This window comes from Erythrolamprus reginae, chromosome 2 (genome assembly GCF_031021105.1).
Source record: "Erythrolamprus reginae isolate rEryReg1 chromosome 2, rEryReg1.hap1, whole genome shotgun sequence".
Lineage (NCBI taxonomy): Eukaryota > Metazoa > Chordata > Lepidosauria > Squamata > Dipsadidae > Erythrolamprus > Erythrolamprus reginae.
In genome coordinates, this window is record NC_091951.1 from 141,376,992 (window position 1) to 141,397,796 (window position 20,805).

Consider the following 20,805-nt stretch of genomic DNA (forward strand, 5'->3'; position numbering starts at 1 on the left):
GGAAACCACAGGGAGGGTGGAGGCCCTGTTTCCTCCCAGGAGGTTCCTAGAGAGGCCCCATGGAGGCTTCTCCCCACCTTTTCCGGGCCTGTTTCCTCCCAGGAGATTCCTAGAAAGGCCCCACAAAGGCTTCTCCCCACCTTTTCCAGCCCTGTTTTCCCCCAGGAGATTCCTACAGAGCCCCCACAGAACCTTCTCCCTGCCTTTTCCGATTACAGTTTCGGAGGCTCGGGTTTGTAAGTGGAAAATGGTTCTTGAGAAGAGGCAAAAAAATCTTGAACACCCGGTTCTTATCTAGAAAAGTTCGTAAGTAGAGGCATTCTTAGGAAGAGGTACCACTGTATCATTTTTTTTGTTTTTATTCCCCTAGATGTTATTGATATATTATTTTGTGGATCTACCATCACGGTGGCTATAGGATAATGGGACTCATACTTTAACACATCTGTAGGGCATCAGACTTGTGAATGTCATCAATCTATCTGTAAGTAGTGAAATGATGCCAATCATAAAGTACCAGTAACTACTTTATAGTAAAAACCCATATTCATAATCTTACATTCACAAATGCAATCTGCTCATTGCATGTGCATTAAGAAATCCCCATTATTCAAATAACATAGCAGAAACTTTGAAAAAATACATTTTAAAATCACACACATAAAGGTCAGATTTGGTCATATGGAACCAGGAAGTTGGCATTATGTGAATATGCTTAATATTCCTAGAAGCCTGTGTTTTCCATATTTAATATATATACATTAAATGCATATTTAATTATCATGTGCCTATGATCCACATACTTATAGCAAGGGAAAATTCTCAATTTGCAAGAAACCTTTTTGGAAAAGGAATCACAGCAACTTATTCTGTGGCCAATTGATTGCTCTTTCTCTTTTTATATACAGGTGGTCCTCAACTTACAATCACAATTGAGCCCAACACTTCTGTTGTTAAAAGAGATATTTGTTAAGTGAATTTTACCCCATTTTACGATCTTTCTTGCTTCAGTTGTTAAGTGAAGCACTAGAGTTGATAAGTTAGTAACCCAGTTGTTAAGTGTAAGTGGCTTCCCCATGGACTTTGCTTGTCAGAAGACCACAAAAGGTGATCACATCACATTTGGACACAGCAATTGTCATAAATATGTACCAGTTGCCAAACATCTCAATTTTGATCACATGATCATGGGGATGCTGAAAAGGTCATAACTGAAACATAGTCATAAATCATTTTTTTAAGTGTTGTAACTTTGAACAGTTGTAAGTCGAGGACTACCTGTACAGGACAATGCTCAAACCCTCTTTGTTTAGGATCTGTGACAGATCAGGCAGAACAAACTGCGTGCTGTAGCAGAATCATATCCTACTGCAATTAGAAATTTGATCTGTGGCTGATCAAAACTTTAAAAAATATATGCTGTTTCTGCGCCCAATTCTTTCTATGTATAGCTTTGTGAAAAAATCAGCACTTGTCTGAGTTGTCTTTCTGAAGAAGTCATACTGGCCTATCTCATTCCGATAATTCCTGTTTTGGGGAGGGCATATTTATGTACCTTTATGGGTTTTGGGCCCAGAGTTTCATTCAGATGTTTAGTGTATTGTCACTAAGATTTAAGAAAAAGAAAGAAAAAGAATTACCTCACTTCCAACTCAGCTCTAGCATAAATGGGAACATGAGTCTATTCAGTTAGCAGTAGAATTCCACTCCACACACTGAAATAAAATGGATTTGAGGAAGTGTTTCTTTATTTTGCAGTACAGTACAGTATACTGTCCCCGACCACCATTAAATGTATAGGTTAGGAAATTAGCAGATTAAAGAACAATGACTAGAATTAAAATATAATAAAATAAAAACTATAAAAATTCCAGAAAACAAAAAACTGCAAAGGCTAATTAAACTGAAAGTTTAATAAAATTGAATAGATGAATAGTTGACTTTACTTAATTTATTTTATTGCTTTAATGGTCTGTTGATCCTGCATCATTTGCTAACTATGTGGAAATGTTTATGCAATCACCAAGAATCAAGCTAGATTCAAGGGGTCTTGACCATAGTTCCCTCTAAGCTGAGCAGTGAGGAATCGCTCACTTAAAAATCATCATCAACTCAGAGTTTTTCAAACCTGCCCAGAAGCCAAGAGGGAAAGAGTGAGAGGGAAAGAGAGAGAGAGGAAGAGAGAGAAACAGATAGAAAAAAGAGAGGAAGGAAAAGAGAAAGAAAAAGAATGGGAGTAAGGAGGAGAGAAAGAAAATCAAAATCTAGTTTAAAACTAGCTCAACTATTTAAGTGGCATTTTGATATTGATAGAGTTGCCCAATTATGAGCTCACTGTTATAGACACACAGTACAGTATTTTATTTTGAAATTCTCTGAGGCAAAACAGGGTGGGTTTTTTATTTGTTTGTTTGTTAGTCTGTTTGTTTGTTTGTTTGTTTGTTTGTTTATTTAATATTTCTGTGCCGCCCAGTCCTGAAGGGACTGCCGCTCAGACACTATACTTTTCCGCCCACCCCAAAAAAAAATTAGAGGGAACACTGGTCTTGACTTTTGAATACTGTACTGTACCTTCAGAGAATAGATGCTAGATTTCAAAATGATATTTGGTAAGGTAGAAAAATTAATTTTACACAGCAGGTTTCAATGGGTTCTTTGAAAACTGTTACTGTATGTAGTAAAAGTTTATGGTCTAAAATATCTGCTAATTCTTACATGTGCCCTAAAGCTTCTTGTGATTTTTGCTGCATAAACTAAACATAACTAAGAACCTTGCAAATTCCAAAATCTTTTACAGCGATAAAGCAGAAGGAGAAAAAGCTGGATGTTTTAGATTTTTTTTAAAGCAACTTTTACAAAAGCATACACATTCTGTAACAACAGCTTAGATTTCTGGGCATAAACACCAAACTTTACCTTATTCTATACATTCATTCTAAGCACCAGAAAAACCACCCCATTCCTCCATATATTAATATCAAAATCTAGGAGCTTGGCTTAGTTTGGCCTCAACCATCTATCCTTGCTGCAAGAAACTATAAGCCCTAACTTTTACATGTAACAACAGCCTTTTTAGTTAAAGGTAGCTCAATAGGTCACACTGAAACTGAAGAAATTACATCTGCAAATCAGAGGTTTATCAGGACAGCAACACAATATTGGACTGCAGAGAAATGCATTTTCTATACAATTCTAATTTTAGCTTGGATCTTCCCTTTCCTTTTAATGAGGGTAGAACAAGTTGCAGTCGGTTGCTATATTGGGATTTAGCTTGGGGAAACCCAGGAAGAGACAGGGCCTCACTTGAAAGACGGTACTATATGTACTGTTGTGAAACTCAAATACAAGCATTAGGGATAGGGGCCAATTTAATCTTTCACTGGCATGTGGCGGGCATACTACAGAAGAGTGGCTGGAGACAGGAGAAGTGAGTAGGGACAACACATTATTTAACTAAGCATCAACATTAATTTAAATGAAGTAAATGCATTTAAAGACCTTATTTATTTTAACTCGATAACAATATTTGTGTAATGCTTTGGGGATTATAGATAATCCTGAAGAACTCAGAAATGATACCCCTTCTGTAAAGGTTGATCCGATAACTTTTGAAAGAAGTATAATAAAATAGGTCAGTTGGACATGGCTCAGAAAATATATTTTAAATTCAGTGGCCTATCTTAGTATTAGGCTGCAACCAATGTCTCTTTTACTCTCTGTAGTAAAATGATGCATCCAAGGAGAAAAGTAGCATATCACAGAGCAGAAAAAGAGCAGGTAAATTGCAGCAACCAGAAACTGGGGGTGGAATTCCATGCATATTTTATCATAGGGAAAGTCTACAAGTTTCAATGGGACTTATTCCCAAGTAAACACGTAGTGACTTGTAAAAGAAAGAATGTGGCAGTGATTCCAAGAAGTGGCTGAAAGCTGGCAAAAGAGATTATGATTGCATATATAATGCAAAATAGGTTGTTTCTCATCGAGTTGGGGCTTTCAAAAGACACAGGCTTTCGCCACATATCAGGTGTTTTTTGAATTATAGCTTTAATATGCACATCAGTTCCTAAATATGAAACATCCTTTGGAGAATTTCTCCAACTCATCACATTTAATTAGAAGGGGGTGAGGACTTCCAGAAAACATTTAGCACCAGTTTCATTTTCAGAATATCAGCTGAAGAAATAATACAGAAGGAAATCCAACTTGTTGCTGAATCTGTTCATAAAATGAAGCCGCACATCCAAACACTTGGAAAAGTAGTTCTGCCTCCAAAACGTTACACAGAAGTGGTCATGTCTAACATTGGGGCAGCAATAGAGACAAGGTCTCACTCATTGCTCCCAAGTTCTGAGTCAGGACTTGCTCAACTCACTGAGTAATAAACGAATGAAAAGGGCTGGGTTGCTAACAAATGAACTACTATTAAGCTGTACAAATCTGCTATGTGACCTGATTAAACATGTTTTTTGCACCTAGCTGTAGTATGAAAGCACTTGTCATTCTGTGTGGCTAGCACTCAAAGTAATTGATCCACAAGAATGAATGCAAACTTAACAGAAATGGAAAGCATACCCATGCAATTTCAAGCCCTAGAGATCAATGGAAACCACATTTGCCCATTATCTTCTTATATGCCTGCCTTTCTTCCAGCTGATGGAAAGGATTTGGAACCCAACACTTTTGGTGAAATCTTGGTGAAGAATTACTGAATCTGTCATCTGACTGTCTATAACTGTCTAGTTTGGTTCTAGTTTGAGTCTGCGGAGAGGGGCAGCATACAAATCTAATAAATTATTATTATTACTATTATTACTATTACTTACTATTGCTATTGCTATTACTATTATTATTATTATTGGTTCTGCAAACCAACAATAAAGGGAGATAAAGACTTCAGAGGATAAATTAGAAATGCAGAAAAAACAATTGCTACCAACCTGTCAAAAAAAGGGCTGTGAAAATATTTACAGATCCCCTCATATCCTGGACACAAACTGCTTCAACTCCTACCCTCAAAATGATGCTATAGATGGTGAACCTTTTTTCCTCAGGTGCCGAAATAGTGCACATGCGCGCTATTGCACGCATGCATGTGCCCACACCCATATTCAATACCCCTGCACAAGCCCAAGATCCCCCATTTCCTGACTTCTAGTGGTAGGCTCATTTTTCTCCCTCCCCAGGCTCCAGAGGCTTTCATGGAGCTTGGCGATGGCAAAAATGTCCTCTGCTGCCACCCTGAAGGTCCTCCAGTGGCCAAAAAGGCCCTCCCAGAGGCTCCATGCAAGCCAAAAATCAGCTGGTGGGTGCTCACATGTGTGCTGGAGGTGAGCTAGGGCAACAGTGCATATACTAGTAAATATGGCTCCTCGTGGTACCTGTGGCACATGTGCCATAGGTTCACCATTACGGCTATAGAGCATTGCACTCCAGAACAACTAGACACAATAGTGTCTCCCCCCAAATGCCATCACTGTGCTAAATAAAGAATTCCCTCAACATTGTCAAATTATTTACTAAGTCTGCACTACTATTAATCTTCTCATTGTTCCCATCACCCAACTCCTCCCACTAATGACTGTATGACAGTATGACTGTAACTTAGTTGCTTGTATCCTTACGATTTATATTGACTGATTCCTAATATGATTTGATTGCTTATTTGTACCCGGACTATCGTTAACATGTTGTACCTTATGATTCTTGACAAACATATGTTTTTTTTTAATGTACACTGAGAGCATATGCACCAAAGACACATTCCTTGTGGGTCCAACAATACCTGGCCAATATATATAATCTATTCTATTCTATTCTATTCTGTTCCGTCCCGTCCCATTTTTCATGAAGCCTGAAATTAAATGGGAAAGAAATTCCCACAGCTTCTAAGAGACTCATTGCACTGGTGCTCAAATGAATATTAATCATTTAGTGGCAGAAACATCAAAGGCTGATAGATCACAGATTTTTCATGCAGATGTTCCAAATTCAACCCCTTGGACATTTTTAAGTAGGGAGAAAGAAAATTATGTAAATTTTGGATAAGTATCAGACAGTAAGCTAAATGAAGCAATTTCTGGTGCCTGGAAACTTCAACAAGCAAAGTGGGCAGGCATGTTTCAAACATCACAAACAGGGTTATGGTACCACCTCCAACATAAACATCTCCAGTAATTCCAATGGGTGCCTTTGAGCCAGGAAGAACCAATGTTTGGTCAATTAAATGTTTCTTTGAGGAGGCTCTTTGGGCGTTATATAAATAGCATTAAACTGAAAAGAGGAGGAGCTGCCATGTGGCCCCGGCTGCAAGAAGGCACCCATCCAGCCAAATGCTCCGAGCGGCACAAGCTCCGATAATACAAGCTTAGCAATTGCACAAAACCAACCGACCAAGCCGCCTGCCAAAAGCAATCGCAGCCATCTTCGCACCTCTGTTCCAGTTTTTCCTGTCCCAGGGTGGAGGGCAATCTGGAAAACAAGGGCGAAGTGTTTCTGCCAGGAATTTGAATCGCGCGAGTCAGAATTAACCCGCTCGTTGCCAGGCGCGCCCAAGGGGAGCGGAGGGGAGCACCGCTAGCTCCGCTTTGCAGGGATCAACACCGATTCTTTTTGGGAAACACCTGTCACCGAGCACCGACCGGCCAGCACCGGGCCTTCCAGTCAGATGGCCCATGTTTCCTGGAATCGAGCCTGCCGCCCTGCATTTTCTCCCTTCCCGCCTTGCTTGCCCCGTTGCCCGAGGGGCATTTTTTTCCTTGCAACGGGACACTGGCTTAGACGACGGAAGCATCGATATCCGGCAGAGAGAGACAGAAAGAGAGAGAACGCGGCTCCTCTTTTCCTCCCTCACCCCCTCCTTCCCACAAAGACTTAAATTCTCGCTCCACGTAAAAAAACTTTCCTGATCCAGATCTGGTCAAAAACACCCCTCGCCTCTTTCCCCTCCCGCACACCCCACCTTGACCGGAGAGCCAGCCAGAAAGATTTTGTGGAGAGACCCGCTCCAAAGCTTTCTAAACGGGGAGTCTTTGGAAGATTTTAAATCAAGAATTGGCTTTTTCCTCAGGGCTCTTCACCGAACGGGGAGCCAGTAAGTTGGCCCCTTCTTCTGCCTGTTGTTCGCGCCTCGTCCATGGGGACATTAAACAGCCCGCCTTCTGCGCCTCGTCCTTTGCTCTCCCGTCAAACCTGAGGAAGACGAGGTGGGAGGGGGGCGCAACTGCGGGATCCCGAGAGGCGCGAAAAAAAGCGGGCTGACTGAGGGAGAGCGGGCGTTCGAAGCAGCCGTACCTTCAGGGCGAGAAAGCCAGGGTTGGCCTCGAAGGCTTCCCAAGAGCGGGACGCGAGGACCCTTTGAGAAAAGGGGGCCATCTATCCGGAGCCAGGCTTTAATAAAGTCCCGTCTTCATCCGAGCGCCGGCCTGCCTGTTTGGCGCGCGCCCGTCTCAGTTTTTGGCTCCGACTGCTCAGGAAGTGCTCGGCGGGACTCGCTCGCTCCCTCGAAGTTCGCGTCTTGCGGGCGGCCGCTTGCCTCCTGTCCCAGCGGCGGCTCGGTCGAAAGCCCGCAGAAAGATCCTCGCGCCCCGCCGGAGGACAAGACGCACTTCCTTTCCTGTCCGAAGGTTGTTGCTTGGCTCGGCTCCGGCTTTGCCGCTCCGCCGCCCGTCTGTCTGGTTTTTTTTTTGTTTTTTTCGGCGCCGAGGAATCGCTGAGCTCAACTCAGCGGGAGTTGACGGAATTTCGACGCCTCCCGGGGGGGGGGGGGGCAGGAGAAGCCGCAAACAGGAGCTCACCGGAGAAACCTCCGGAAGGCTAGGACGGGACCTCACTGTGGCTCCCTCCGTGAAGTTTTTTTTTAGTCCACGACCGCGAAGACAGCTCGGTCCACGTGGGCTCGCAAGAGGTCGGGCAGGTGCTCGGCTTCTCGTTTGGCGCCAAGGCCGCTCGGTCGCTTCGCTTTTCCACAAGTAAAAAGCCTCTCTCGACACGCCTCGCCTTACTCTTCCTCCTCCCTTAAAGGTTCATTCTTTGCTTGTTCTCTGGAGCAGGGGTCTCCAACCTTGGCGACTTTAAGACTTGTGGACTTCAACTCCCAGAATTCCTTGGGCAGCTTTGCTGGCTGAGGAATTCTCGGAGTTGAAGTCCACAAGTCTTAAAGTCGCCAAGGTTGGAGACCCTTGTTCTGAAGGGCAGAACATTCCCTTTCAAATGTTAATTGGATAGAAGACCCAATGCAGGTAGTCCTCAACTTAGGACCACAGTTGAGCCCCATATTTATGTTACTGTGAGACATTTGGTAAAATTAGTATTACCCCCAATTTTATGACCTTTCTTGCCACAGTTGTTAAGTGAATCAGTGCAGTTGTTAACTTAATTACACTTAAATACACTTAGTTAACTAAATAGCAACAGCAATAGCATTTCAAGTTATATATAGCTTCATAGTACTTTTACAGCTCTCTCTAAGCGGTTTACAGAATCAGCATATTGTTCCCAACAATCTGGGTCCTCATTTTATCCACCTCGGGAGGATTGAAAAGGCTGAGTCAACCTTGAGCCAGTGGTGAGATTTGAACTGCTGAACTACAGTTAGCAGAAGTAACTTGCAGTGCTGCACTCTAACCACTGTGCCACCTCGTCTCTATAATCTGTCATCTCCTTTGACTTTGCTTGTCAGAAGGTTGCAAAAGGGAATTGCGTGTCTCTGGGAAACTGCAATTCTTATAAAATATGAGTCAGCTGCCAAGCGTCTCAGATTTGATCACATGACGGTGGAGATCCTGTAATGGTCATAAGTGTGAAAAATGGTCACAAGTCACTTTTTTCAATGCTGTTGTGATTTTGGATGTTCACTAAATGAACTGTTGTAAGTCAAAGCCTACCTGCAGGCAAGGTTCTTGCCGTGACCGCTCTTGAAATTAACTTATCAGTTAATTGGCTCAGAATGATGGGAGTTGAAATCTACAGTTTAGGAAGGCTGCTTGCAGCATATATAATATAATGATATGAATACACAAGAGATGTAATAAACAGTATTTCACTTATTCCACTCCAAAGGTCTTGGACTTTGATTTAAATATTTCATACTTAAAAGTCAATAAATATCTTGCAATTGCAACTCTCCAGTTGCCACTGCTTAAAACAGGATCTACACAAACCCATTCTGCTGGATTTAGTAGGTTGGGAACTTCCAACTCCAATCATCCCCTTCCCAGAGTAGGCAAGACTGGTACAGTGATTAAGCTGAGACAGAAGCCCAACTTTGCTGTGGAATAAATCCGATCACTACGATTAAAAAAAAGTCTCAGCCTTCATAATGTTGTTATGAGGAAACGAGAGGAATTGCATAACATGAGCTGCTCTAAGGAAGAATGGGGACATTTGTTAAAAGACCAAACAAGAATTCACTGAATAGGCTTTCTGTAAGTCCCCACACTAACCTCTGGTGAACTCAGTGAAGCTATTCCAGCTGTCAAACTCCAGCTGCCACAGTAGGCATTGAGTGCAGAAAGCCAGTAACTTGTTCCAGGATTTGTGGGCACAACTGTTTTGCTCCTTGAAGGCTCACTCTACTTCAGCCTTGTATCGGTTCTTTCAGAATGCTCAGATTCACTCCAGATCAGATGTTTTCTCCAAAATCTAACCCTGCATTAATCTGATCCAGTGGTGTTTCAGATACATCACTCTTCTGCAGGAAAATGGTTTTAGAACTTTTAATAAAAGGTCTTAATGAAGAAGAGGGTTGCCAGAATTCTTCTTCATTTTTTTGCCACCATAGACTAAGGGGGCTGACTTCCTACAATGTATACATCACAGAAAGTTCCGATGTTTACAAGAGGTGCTTTCCTGCAGACACAGAGCAGGAAGCCTTTCAAGAGGATGCTTTCAGTGGCATGAGGCTAGATCGCCTTATCTGATCAGAACTGCTAAACAAATATCATGGAGATAATTTGGTTTGATTTTAAAACAAAGGCTAAAGGGTTTCTATCTTCAGAAAGAAGAAGACTTTGTTTGAAAGAGCATCTTAGGGTTTTTGCAAACAGCTATCTACATTTTCATTCACAACATACTCCGATTAATAAATACTTTTCTGTGTCTTCAAGTTACTATCCCTAGGCTGTTTCTCCTAGATCCATGTGCAGGATAGCTCCCAGATGTATGGACCACAGATGCCGAGAATCATAATATAGCAGCTTCTGTGGAACCATGGCTTTATTGTTTCTGGTTTAATGTTCACTAGCATGCCTTCTGAGAATCTTTCATCACTTCTACGGCTTCGGTACAAAATGACTACCAGTGGAAAAAACTAATCTGTCAATAAGCCTTGTATCACATGAAAGCTTGTACACAGTGTCCTAACAGCTTAGAGTTCTTTTCTTAGATTTGTATTTTTGTTAGTTTTCAATCCTCAAATGTAGGGTGGATGATTAAAAATACAGGCAATGTCACCTACTAGCCCACTAACAAGGGAAATATAAAATCTGTGTTTTATAACTGATAAAGTGCTACATATTTTGTCTTTCAGTCTTAGATTCATCACTAGAAAGATTTTGAACTGGAATTTTTTTATACTGTAGGTAGAAAACTTCCATTTTTATTATGTTTATTAGAATTGCAATCAACAGATATTCCTCTTTGTAATACATTGGCTTTCTGTCATTTCTAATATTGCACTTGTCTTTCTGATAAATCTTAGTTTACGAATGCTCAAGTGAATGTTGGGGTGGTGGTTCCATATATGCTAGCAGATGAAAATCTCATCATTAGAGAAGATTACCCATAACAAAAGATGCAAGGAAGAGGATGCTGAGTTTTAACAATAACCCTCTCTCCTTTATCTGATATTGTTGAATACAAGGAGAGGGGACTTGATGATTAAATAAGTAATTTGAAATCATTTCCTTAAAGGAAAGAGGAAGAAGTAGTTTGCAGCGTTGGCCCAATGACAGGAAAAACAAGACTTGCGCTGAATATAAACAGCACATCAGGATGATATACTTCTTTTAAACAGTAATAATTTTCACATAGTGTTTTTTAAGTATAGATTTTTTTTAAAGGAGAATGCCATAAAATAATTTAAAAAGTGGCCAGAGCTTTGCTCATGATTTGATGAACCATCCAGAAAATTAACATGGTTTATTGACCAAGAATATGATTATCAAGCTAATTTTTAATCTCTCTCACACACACACACCTCTCAATTAAGAGCCATGGTGGTGCATTGGTTAGAGTGCAGTATTGCAAGCTACTTCTGCTGCCTGCCAGCTGCCTGCTTGCAATTTGGCAGTTCAAATCTCACCACCGGCTCAAGGTTGACTCGGCCTTCCATCCTTCTGGGTAAAATGAGGACACAAATTGTTGGGGGCAATATGCTGATTTCATAACTGCTCAGAGATGGCTGTAAAACACTGTAAAGTGGTATATAAGTCTAACTGCTATTGCCATTGCTATTTTGTCCTGAAACATGCCTGCGTCACATCGTTATCTGTGTTTACATTCTCCCCCCAAAACCCCCATACATTTGGCAGGTGGAAATCACCAGGTTATGTTCAATTGGCAGATCCTATAGATCAACACTATGCATGATTCTTGTAATACATTCTGTGTGATATTTCCCTAAGTGATGGAAATAAAATTTGAACTCCTTGCCTTACACAGATATCATCAAAAGGGTCAGGAAAGAGAATCACTGACATGTGAAGATACAGAAGGGCTCAAACCGTTCCAGGCTTTTGAATTTTGACATTCATCTGTCTAAAATCAATCAGGCTCCAGAGTCAGCTGTGGCTGACAAGTTGGAAATGCTCTTTGTGCTGAATAGGGACCTTGCCAAGAACCAACACAATCTTCTTACTTTGAAAGCATGGATTTCAGTGATACAGACTCAAATCTGTTTTGATTCCTGCCTTGGTTTTTCCAAAGATCTCACCAGACCAGTGATGGCTAACCATTTTCTTGTTATCTGCTGAAAGTGCCCTTGTGTGCACTTGAGTGCCTGCACCCATAATGCAATGCATGTGTAAACACCCACCCACCCCCCGCACGTACCTATCCCGTGCATGCCTGCATGACCCAGGGGTGAAATTCAACATTTTTTTCTACCAGTTCTGTGGCCGTGACTTGGTGGGCATGGCAGAGGAAGGATACTGCAAAATCCCATTCCCTCCCCACTCTTGAGGGAAGGCTATTGTAAAAGCCCCATTCCTCCCCACTCCTGTGGGAAATATATTGCAAAATCTCCATTACCACCCCACTCTGAGACCAGTCAGTGGTGGTATTTACTGATTCTCTGAACTACTCAAAATTTCCACTACCGGTTCGCTGGAACCTGTCACAACTTGCTGAATTTCACCCTTAGCATGCTTCCCCTGCGCATGTGTGCATGACCCCCTGTGTCCCCCCTACCACATCATGTGTGACCTCCATGCTCCCCTGCCCCTGTGCATGAGTGCCTGACCCCCACACATATGTGTGTGAGCCCTTGTTCCATTTTGGGCCTAGCAGGCCTCCTGGGACCAAAAATAGACTGCGGGGGGGCTGCACCATTCACGCCCCATTTTGGGCCTAGCAAGCCTCCCTGCAGTCTCCTGGGTTGAAAAATAGGCTGTGGGGGGAGCACCACACACACACCCATGCTCCCCCCATGTATGCACGCACGACCCCCACCATCTGTGCATACGCAGCAGATATCAGAAAATCAGGTAGCCAGGGGAGGAGCATGCACGCATGCGCAGTTGAGGTGAGTCCGGCAACAACTCATATGTCCTCTGCGTGCCACCTGTAGCAATAGCAATAGCACTAGTCCCAAGATATACAAAGTTGCCTTATTTCACTTTGGAATAATTTTGGAATAATGTTTCGATGATTTTGTTTTTTGTAAAAAAAAATAAATATGTGGGGATTTTTAAAAATCATGCATTGGCCACTAAGAACTGTTAGGTAGGGCAAGATAATACTTATATATAAGATAAGGTTATTCACCTAGATCTTTTGAATGATAAATAGCTTATACATTGCTTTTATATATCACAACTAAATTCACACTATATAATCAATCAACATTAAGTAAATAAAATACACTTTTGCAAGAATCTCAATATAAATGTTTGTTTAAAATACATGGGAGATCTTTAAGCATATCTATTAACTAGCAAGGAAGGTCACAACAATAATTTTCTAATGACGAGAAAGATTTTCCTGGAATTTACATTATGCCAGATATTTCTATAGATGTGAACTTCATTTTAACAGAACTCTGAACTAAAAAGTAAACCCAATGATTTATTCATTTCAGTTGGAAACTGTTCATGAGTATTGCATATCCAGTGAAGTTTCATACAAAATAGCCAGGGGTGGGCTGCTGCCTGGACAGAGGGAACACAGTGGGGTAGTGAAAATGGAGCTCCACCCCAGAGCATCCAATTTTCACTGAAAAATGAAAGAAAATGCAGGGCATCCTGCATAAGCCACGCCCACAGTGTGATAGTAAAAACTTTGGTAGCCCTTCACAGAAAATAGCCCATAACTTTGTTTAAGAAAATATATGGAATCATAAATTAGGAAAATGTCCTTTTTATTAGACAAATAATTTTACAGCCATAATTAAAATATATTTTTATAAACCCAGATCAAAATTTACAAAATATTTATATACAGATTCATATCATAGGGCAATTCTTATCTTTATTAAAAAAAGCTCTGCACACATATATGTACTTGATTTTAATTGAAAGGTTTTGCATTGGTTACAGAAATATTTAATTCCTTTGCAATTACCGAAAACCAAAGTGCTGTGTGTTATTTGGCAGATTGCTGACTGTTTAACTGGCTATTGAATGTCAGGTGCAATGAGATGGTCCTGGGAAAATAAGGCTTTTTAAAATGAACCAGAGGAAAATTACTCAAGGAATGAAACTAAAAGATTAAAAAGCCAAACAAACCACCAAGATGTTAAATCAGCATATTATGGCATTCAATAGTTTGGATGCTATCTATTGATTGCTATCAATAATTTAAATTATACTTTCTCTTCACAATTTTTCACCAATGTATTTCCTTACAGTGAAAGCTGATATTGATGTTTTGAATAAATTGCATTGCATTTCATTCTAGGAATTGTGCTTCAATGAATAGGATTTTTCAGTTTTTCTTTATTCTTGGAGGAAATGTTTTCAGAAGTAACTAACCAGGCACTGTGATTTACACTGTTTAAAGTCAATGCAGAGGAAAAAGTATATGAGTTTTTAAAATGTTCGTTACAATTCTTCAGTTTTAGGTTTTTTTTTCTGAACACCACTCCAATATCATGTCTTTTTTTTAAATTAAGCTTCACTTCTTTGAAAAAGTGGGTGTGGTTTCCTTCTTCAGGCCAAAGAAATGTATAGTGCATCTTATTGCTGATAAATTTTACAATTATTTACTTTAAATAAGCAGATGTTGAAAAGGGATCTTAATTTAATTTAATTTAATTTAATTTAATTTAATTTAATTTAATTTAATTTAATTTAATTTAATTTAATTTAATTTAATTTAATTTAATTTAATTTAATTTAATTTAATTTAATTTAATTTAATTTAATTTAATTTAATTTAATTTAATTTAATTTAATTTAATTTAATTTAATTTAATTTAATTTAATTTAATTTAATTTAATTTGTTTGTATGCTGCCCCTCTCCAAGAACTCGGGGCGGCTAAGTTGCATGTTTGTTTGTTTGTTTATAATTTATAAGCAACCTAATTCCAATTGAGTGGGAGCAATGGCTCAATGGCTAAGATGCTAAGCTTGTTGATCAGAAGGTTGGCAGCTCAGCAGTTTGAATCCCTAGCGCCGCGTAATGGGGTGAGCTCCCATTACTTGTCCAGCTTCTGCCAACCTAGCAGTTCAAAAGCATGTAAAAAATGCACGTAGAAAAATAGGGACCACTTCAGTGGGAAGATAACAGTGTTCCATGTGCCTTTGGTGTTGAGTCATGCCAGCCACATGACCATAGAGATGTCTTTGGACAGGGCTGGCTCTTCAGCCTAGAAACGGAGATGAGCACTGCCCCCTAGAGCCAGAAACAACTAACATGCATGTGCGGGAAATCCTTTACCTTTTAAACTCTAATAGACTCCAAGCTTAAGGTTAGTAGTTATATAAAACTTAATGAAGTCATCTTTTTTTTTAACCAGATGGAAAAATATGGTAGTTGTGGTGGTTTTCAGTTGGGTATCATTTCTAAAAACCTTGCATGCACCAACTGATAACTACTGCTTTAGAAGTGTACCCTGAATATTCCAATACACAGACACATCCCCCTGCCTAAGAATACAGCACCATAGATTGCACATTAGTGATGGTTATAACCATTTAAATAAAATGATATTCCAACCCTAAGACTTTGTGACAGAGTTGGATTTTAGACAAAACTCCATGGAGTTGCTATGATTGGAGTTGCTCAAAGATATTATAGTCTATAGGATTTGATCAAAGATTCTAAAAATGGGTAGAAACATTGGGTTTAAAACAGTCCTGGCTCAAGTTACATCTTTCCGCTGCAAATATAAGAATGTTGAATATTTTTGAGGTTTACATTTTTCACTCGGTAAAGTGCTGGGGCTGCTTGGCACAACTCATGCCAATGCAAGCATTAATTAGGTATAAATCTTGTGTCCCTCAGTTAGACAAAGCCCCCAATCATCAAAACTGCCCAGTTCCACAGATCACATCCGAGGAGATATTTACAACATATTTTTCTAGCAATGTTTCTAAAGAATTGGGATACTTGTCAATAAATAAACAAAAAATATATTTTCTGGATCCTTTGAAATGGGAAAGCATTCCATTCGTCTTGAAATCATGCTAGCCTACCATTGCTCAATGTTTCTCCTGGTCAAGTTTACTCTTTCATTTCATTCAATGCTTGCAGATTTATCATTGGCACAGAAAGAAATATATCAACAAATGAAACAGCCTTCTCTTTTCTGCTCCCTTGTTCTCCTCACCCCTATCTCCAGGAGGCAGCTCAAATAATAGAATGCAAAGATGCTATTGCCATTGCCATTGTCTTAACTGGTTTAAACTGGCTTGTAGGCCAAGTACCCATTTCCATTATATATATATTCTTGGATGCCCTGTGAAAAGGGAAATGGAAAGATTGCAATTTCTTCATTGGCCAGTCTTCTTATCTTTTCTCTGAATTTCAGATGGGCTTTTTTAACTTTTACTCCAGGCACCACAAATTACAGTATTTCAGCAACACTTAATAACAGTCAAGTAAGTAATATTCCATTTCTTGTGATATGGCTTTTCACTTTATATTCATTTGCTAAGCTTGGCATATCGTCCTTCTAGGACCGCAAAGAGGCAACTTGGGAAATGTGGATTTTCATTTTTTTGGCCACGTTTTGGTAGCTGGTCTCCGTTTGGCAGCAATTTCAGTCAGCATTTGAGGCAGGTTAACCAGTCCATTCTTTCTGGTCCACATCTTAGGGAAGTGCTCCACTAAACGTACAAATTGGCAAGCATAGAAGAGAGCAGAAATCAGAGGAATCTTGGGGAGAAAATAATGAAGTGGAATTTCGCCTGGCGCAGGGTTCATTGGTCTTGGGTTTGTAGCACGCAGAGATTTCACATCTGTGAAAACAACAAGACACCAAAGTCACTCTGATACAATTCAGCCAGACATGAAGTTATTTCCAATAATATGGAAATTCAAATATCTGACAATACCTAGCAAGAGAATATTGAACAATAGAGTTTATCCTTTAATAAATGCTACACTGATGCAGCAACTTTCCTTGAACCTGTAGTCTGACTACACCAATGTGGGCACCAGCTGGGGTAGCAAAGTAGCAGTAGCACATTACCTGCTGGTAACCTGTCCAGATGGCTTCCGATCATCTGCACTTCAGATGGATTAGAAGGTGGATCAAACAGATTTTCAAAACAAGAGTTTTAAATGAGATTCTCCTTTTCCCCCCATTACAGTATACTAACCCTTTATTAGGATTCCCTATAAAGAAATTCAACACTGGATAAAGTTTCCAGTCATATCCAGTCAGATGTTACTCACTTAATACCAGAATAGAATAGGATAGAATAGAATAGAATGGAATGAAATGAAATGGGATGGAATAGAATAGAATAGAATAGAGCTGGAAGGGACCTTGGAGGTCTTCTAGCCCAACCCCCTGCTCAAGCAGGAGAAACTATACTAATCTTCTCTAGCTCATGCAGGATATCCCAAAGACCTAATTCTGCATACCCTTATATAGGAGCTGCAACAGTCTGTCAGCATTCAAACGTACTGAGGCTAAAAGAATACCATATTACTTTGAGAAATCTCAATAACTGAAGGTAAAAGAATAAGAATTGCAAACAAATTGGATCCAATCTCTGTTAGATCTGTGTCGAACATAAACGCTTTCTAAGTTCCCTTATACTACTCAGCTGATGCAAGGAAAAAAGAACAGGCATATAGCAGAAAAAGAGATGGAAAAAATTCCCAGATAGTAGTGAAGAAAAACTTAATAAACCTAATGTGCTTCCAAAAGGCATGTATTTCGCTTTGTAGAATGGTTAAAACCCTACCAATCTAGCTATCCCTCATCAAACTGCAAAGACGGTGCTGTCTACTCTCACCCACCTGGTAACACTCTGCAGAATTTTCCGTTCATCTTGATCTAGGCATACAGCAAAGGAACAGTTAACTCCAGTGATCTGAACTTTGTCCACTTTCAACTGATATATACCAATTTGCTATAAGAAAAAAAAACCAGTATGTGATTGTTCCATAGAGACATTTTTTGCTTCCCTCAAACATAGCAGTTGGGAAAATGGATGGGATCATTGATCAGGTACCTGATTGAAACTCTTTTTAGACTTAGAGCTTTGCCTCTTGATTACCTCTGTGGCAGTAAGAGTCAAACATTCTGTTTTGGGACCTGAAAGAAAAAGGAAATAAAGTTAATAGTCAAATGTGGAATTTCCATATCAACCTTCATAAACTGATTAACCAGTAATTATTAATTACTGAACTACAACATACCATTCTCATTCACCCCATTCTCAGTCAGATGTCACTACATTGTGGAACACTTAATAAAGTTGTTTGCATTATTTTATGCAGAACATGGAAATTCAAATTTCACTTTAAATAGGAAGAGTAGGAGAAAATATCTTGCTGTCCTGAAGGTCCAGAAAAAACTGAAAGGCATAAGTTGTCCACTTTAGAAGATGTGTGTGTAAGGGAAATAAATGTATGCTGTCCATTTCAGAAGATGTGTGTGTAGGGGAAAAGAGTCATTTTCAATGAAATGCAAATGGAATGTTAATGTGGGAGAGTGACTGGATATTGTAGTGGTTAGATGCTGCCCTTTGATGCAGGAGACCAGGCTTTGAATTCTGGCAAGTACCTTCTTTCTTTCTTTCTTTCTTTCTTTCTTTCTTTCTTTCTTTCTTTCTTTCTTTCTTTCTTTCTTTTCTTTCTTTCTTTCTTTCTTCCTCCCTCCCTCCCTCCCTCCCTCCCTTCATTATTTATTTATTTTAATTTATTTAATTAATTTAATTTAATGTATTTAATTTATTTATTTATTTATTGATTGATTGATTGATTGATTGGATTTGTATGCCGCCCCTCTCCGTGGACTCGGAGTAGTAGACGTTTGGACAAAGATGCTCTAAATCTTCACCTGCCTATCTTGGATATGAAAGCAACAGAGGCAAAAACAGCCATTCCATTTTGGACATCACCTGAATTAACAAGCTCGGCACCAAATATTGAGAAGCCAGAAAAAAAATATAACAATACATGGGCTATTGGAACAGACTATACATGGATGAGACAAGAGAACTGATGGAATTGATAGAATGCTACTAAAACAATGTACGGTATTTAATAAAAGCGTATATATGAAATGTATGAGGGAACTATGGATGGATAGAAGAACTACAGCCACATAAGAAACAACTAATCACCAATGCATCAATGCAGCAAGCTATTCTTACAACTTGAAATAGATCAATTATACATTACATCTGAGATTCAAGAAGACGGGCAAGAATTGCAACCAACACATGACAGTGGAATATCACTACCACACCCTCCTTTACAGAACACTTATATTCTTATGAGGCATAAAATCATGGATAAAGTAGCTATTGTAAACCCTCAACACAGCTCAAACCCAAGATTCCGTGGAGAAGTACCATCAGATAGTATGCTAAACGATACTAGTAGAGTTCTCATAACAATCCTTACTATCACTACTACCATAACTCAAACCAATGGACTGGTATATTCTACAGCCAGTATAATCTTGGAGATGTTTGGCTACATGAAGAATAGCAGAATACCTCCCAGAAAATGAGGTTAGAGGCTAAAACACAACAATTAAGAGAGAAATTAGTCAACTGATGGAACTACAGAAGGGAGTGAGGATTAAAAATGAGACTCAGCTACTGAAAAAACACTTAGGCCTGAATCCATTTGAAACACTATAGACTGCCAAACAAAGACTCACAAAACTGACTACCAGGATAAGGAGGTACACTAGAGATGCAGATACCAAGAAGATAAATCTTTCTTCTATAAAGAACCATCCATGCAATGCAACAACACAATAACAGCCGAGCCACCAATAGCAGAAACTGAACAGAAGTGGAAGAATATTCTAAAAAGTTGACACATTAGACCAATGCAAAGTGGCTGCAGAATCTGAGGGCTGACCATAGCAACTCCCCAGAACAGGTACCAGTCACTATCAAAATAGCAGACATGAGACAAGAGCATAAAGAGCAGGGCCTCACCTGGCTCCAAACTTACTGGCTAAACTAAAGAATACCTATCAGTACAGATGAGCCAGCTGGCTTTCACCCAAACTAGATAACACAAGGAAGGATAGGGCTAATTATGAAAGACCCCCACAAGAGAACAGTACCAATAATCTGCCTCACCACAACATGGAAGTCCCATCATAGCCACCAATCTAAAGGAACATATCAACCATTACATAAGCGCAACTCAAGGGCATTGGAAACAATGCCAAAGACTTACAATACCAGTTGCTCATGGATAGATCAATTACCAAAGACTCAAGATCTAGAAAGATCAATCTGAGTACAGTCTGAATTGACTATAAGAAGGCCTACAACTCAATACCATACACATAGACTGTACAATTAACAGAAAGCTGTGATGGCTGAAGTCATATTTTTTACAGTCAAGTTTGGAGTGGTTAATATTAAGTTTAAATCTGTTGTGTGCTCTTGTGTTGTTGTGGTTGAAGATGAAGTAGTCGCCGACAGGCAGGACGTTGCAGCATATGATCTTGCGGGCAATACTTAGATCTTGTTTAAGGCGTCTAAGTTCTAAGCTTTCTAGGCCCAGGATTGAAAGTCTAGTCTCGTAGGTATTCTGTTTCGAGTGGAGGAGTGAAGGGCTCTTCTGGTGATGTATCTTTGAACATTTTCAAGGGTGTTAATGTCTGAGATGCGATATAGGTTCCAAATGGATGAGATGTATTCGAGGATGGGTCTGGCGAAAGTTTTGTAAGCGCTGGTAAGTAGTGAGAGATTGCCAGAGCAGAAGCTACGTAGGATTAGGTTTACAACTCTTGAAGCCTTCTTGTCTATGATGTTGTAGTGGGCTTTGGCACTTAAATCTTTTGTTATTAGTATACCGAGGTCTTTAACCGAGTGGGGGTTATCTGTGATAATTTGATTATTCATTTACAATCTGTAATAGGTGTCCATTAAAGTTATTTCTGGTACATTAGCCTAGTTTGTTTAAATGTGCAATTACAAGCATTTAAAAGTTAT

At 39.7% G+C, this 20,805-nt stretch overlaps 2 protein-coding genes across 4 annotated transcripts in view; both read right to left on the reverse strand.

The window, feature by feature from the left end:
* PIK3R6 (phosphoinositide-3-kinase regulatory subunit 6) overlaps positions 1 to 7,665 on the reverse strand; it is a 43,452-nt gene extending 35,787 nt beyond the window's left edge. For both annotated transcript variants that reach the window (XR_011558061.1, XM_070739695.1), the window contains exon 1: positions 7,294 to 7,665. The gene's annotated coding sequence lies outside the window, so the exon portion shown is untranslated. The remainder of the gene's footprint in view (positions 1 to 7,293) is intronic.
* Positions 7,666 to 14,677: 7,012 nt separating this feature from the next.
* The window catches only part of PIK3R5 (phosphoinositide-3-kinase regulatory subunit 5), a 73,023-nt gene continuing 66,895 nt past the window's right edge, over positions 14,678 to 20,805 (reverse strand). For both annotated transcript variants that reach the window (XM_070735920.1, XM_070735921.1), the window contains exons 17-19: positions 17,848 to 17,930; positions 17,633 to 17,745; positions 14,678 to 16,620 (exon numbers count right to left, since the gene is read on the reverse strand). In XM_070735920.1, coding sequence (XP_070592021.1) covers positions 16,473 to 16,620; positions 17,633 to 17,745; positions 17,848 to 17,930 — 344 coding nt within the window. In that variant the 3' untranslated portion in view covers positions 14,678 to 16,472. The remainder of the gene's footprint in view (positions 16,621 to 17,632; positions 17,746 to 17,847; positions 17,931 to 20,805) is intronic.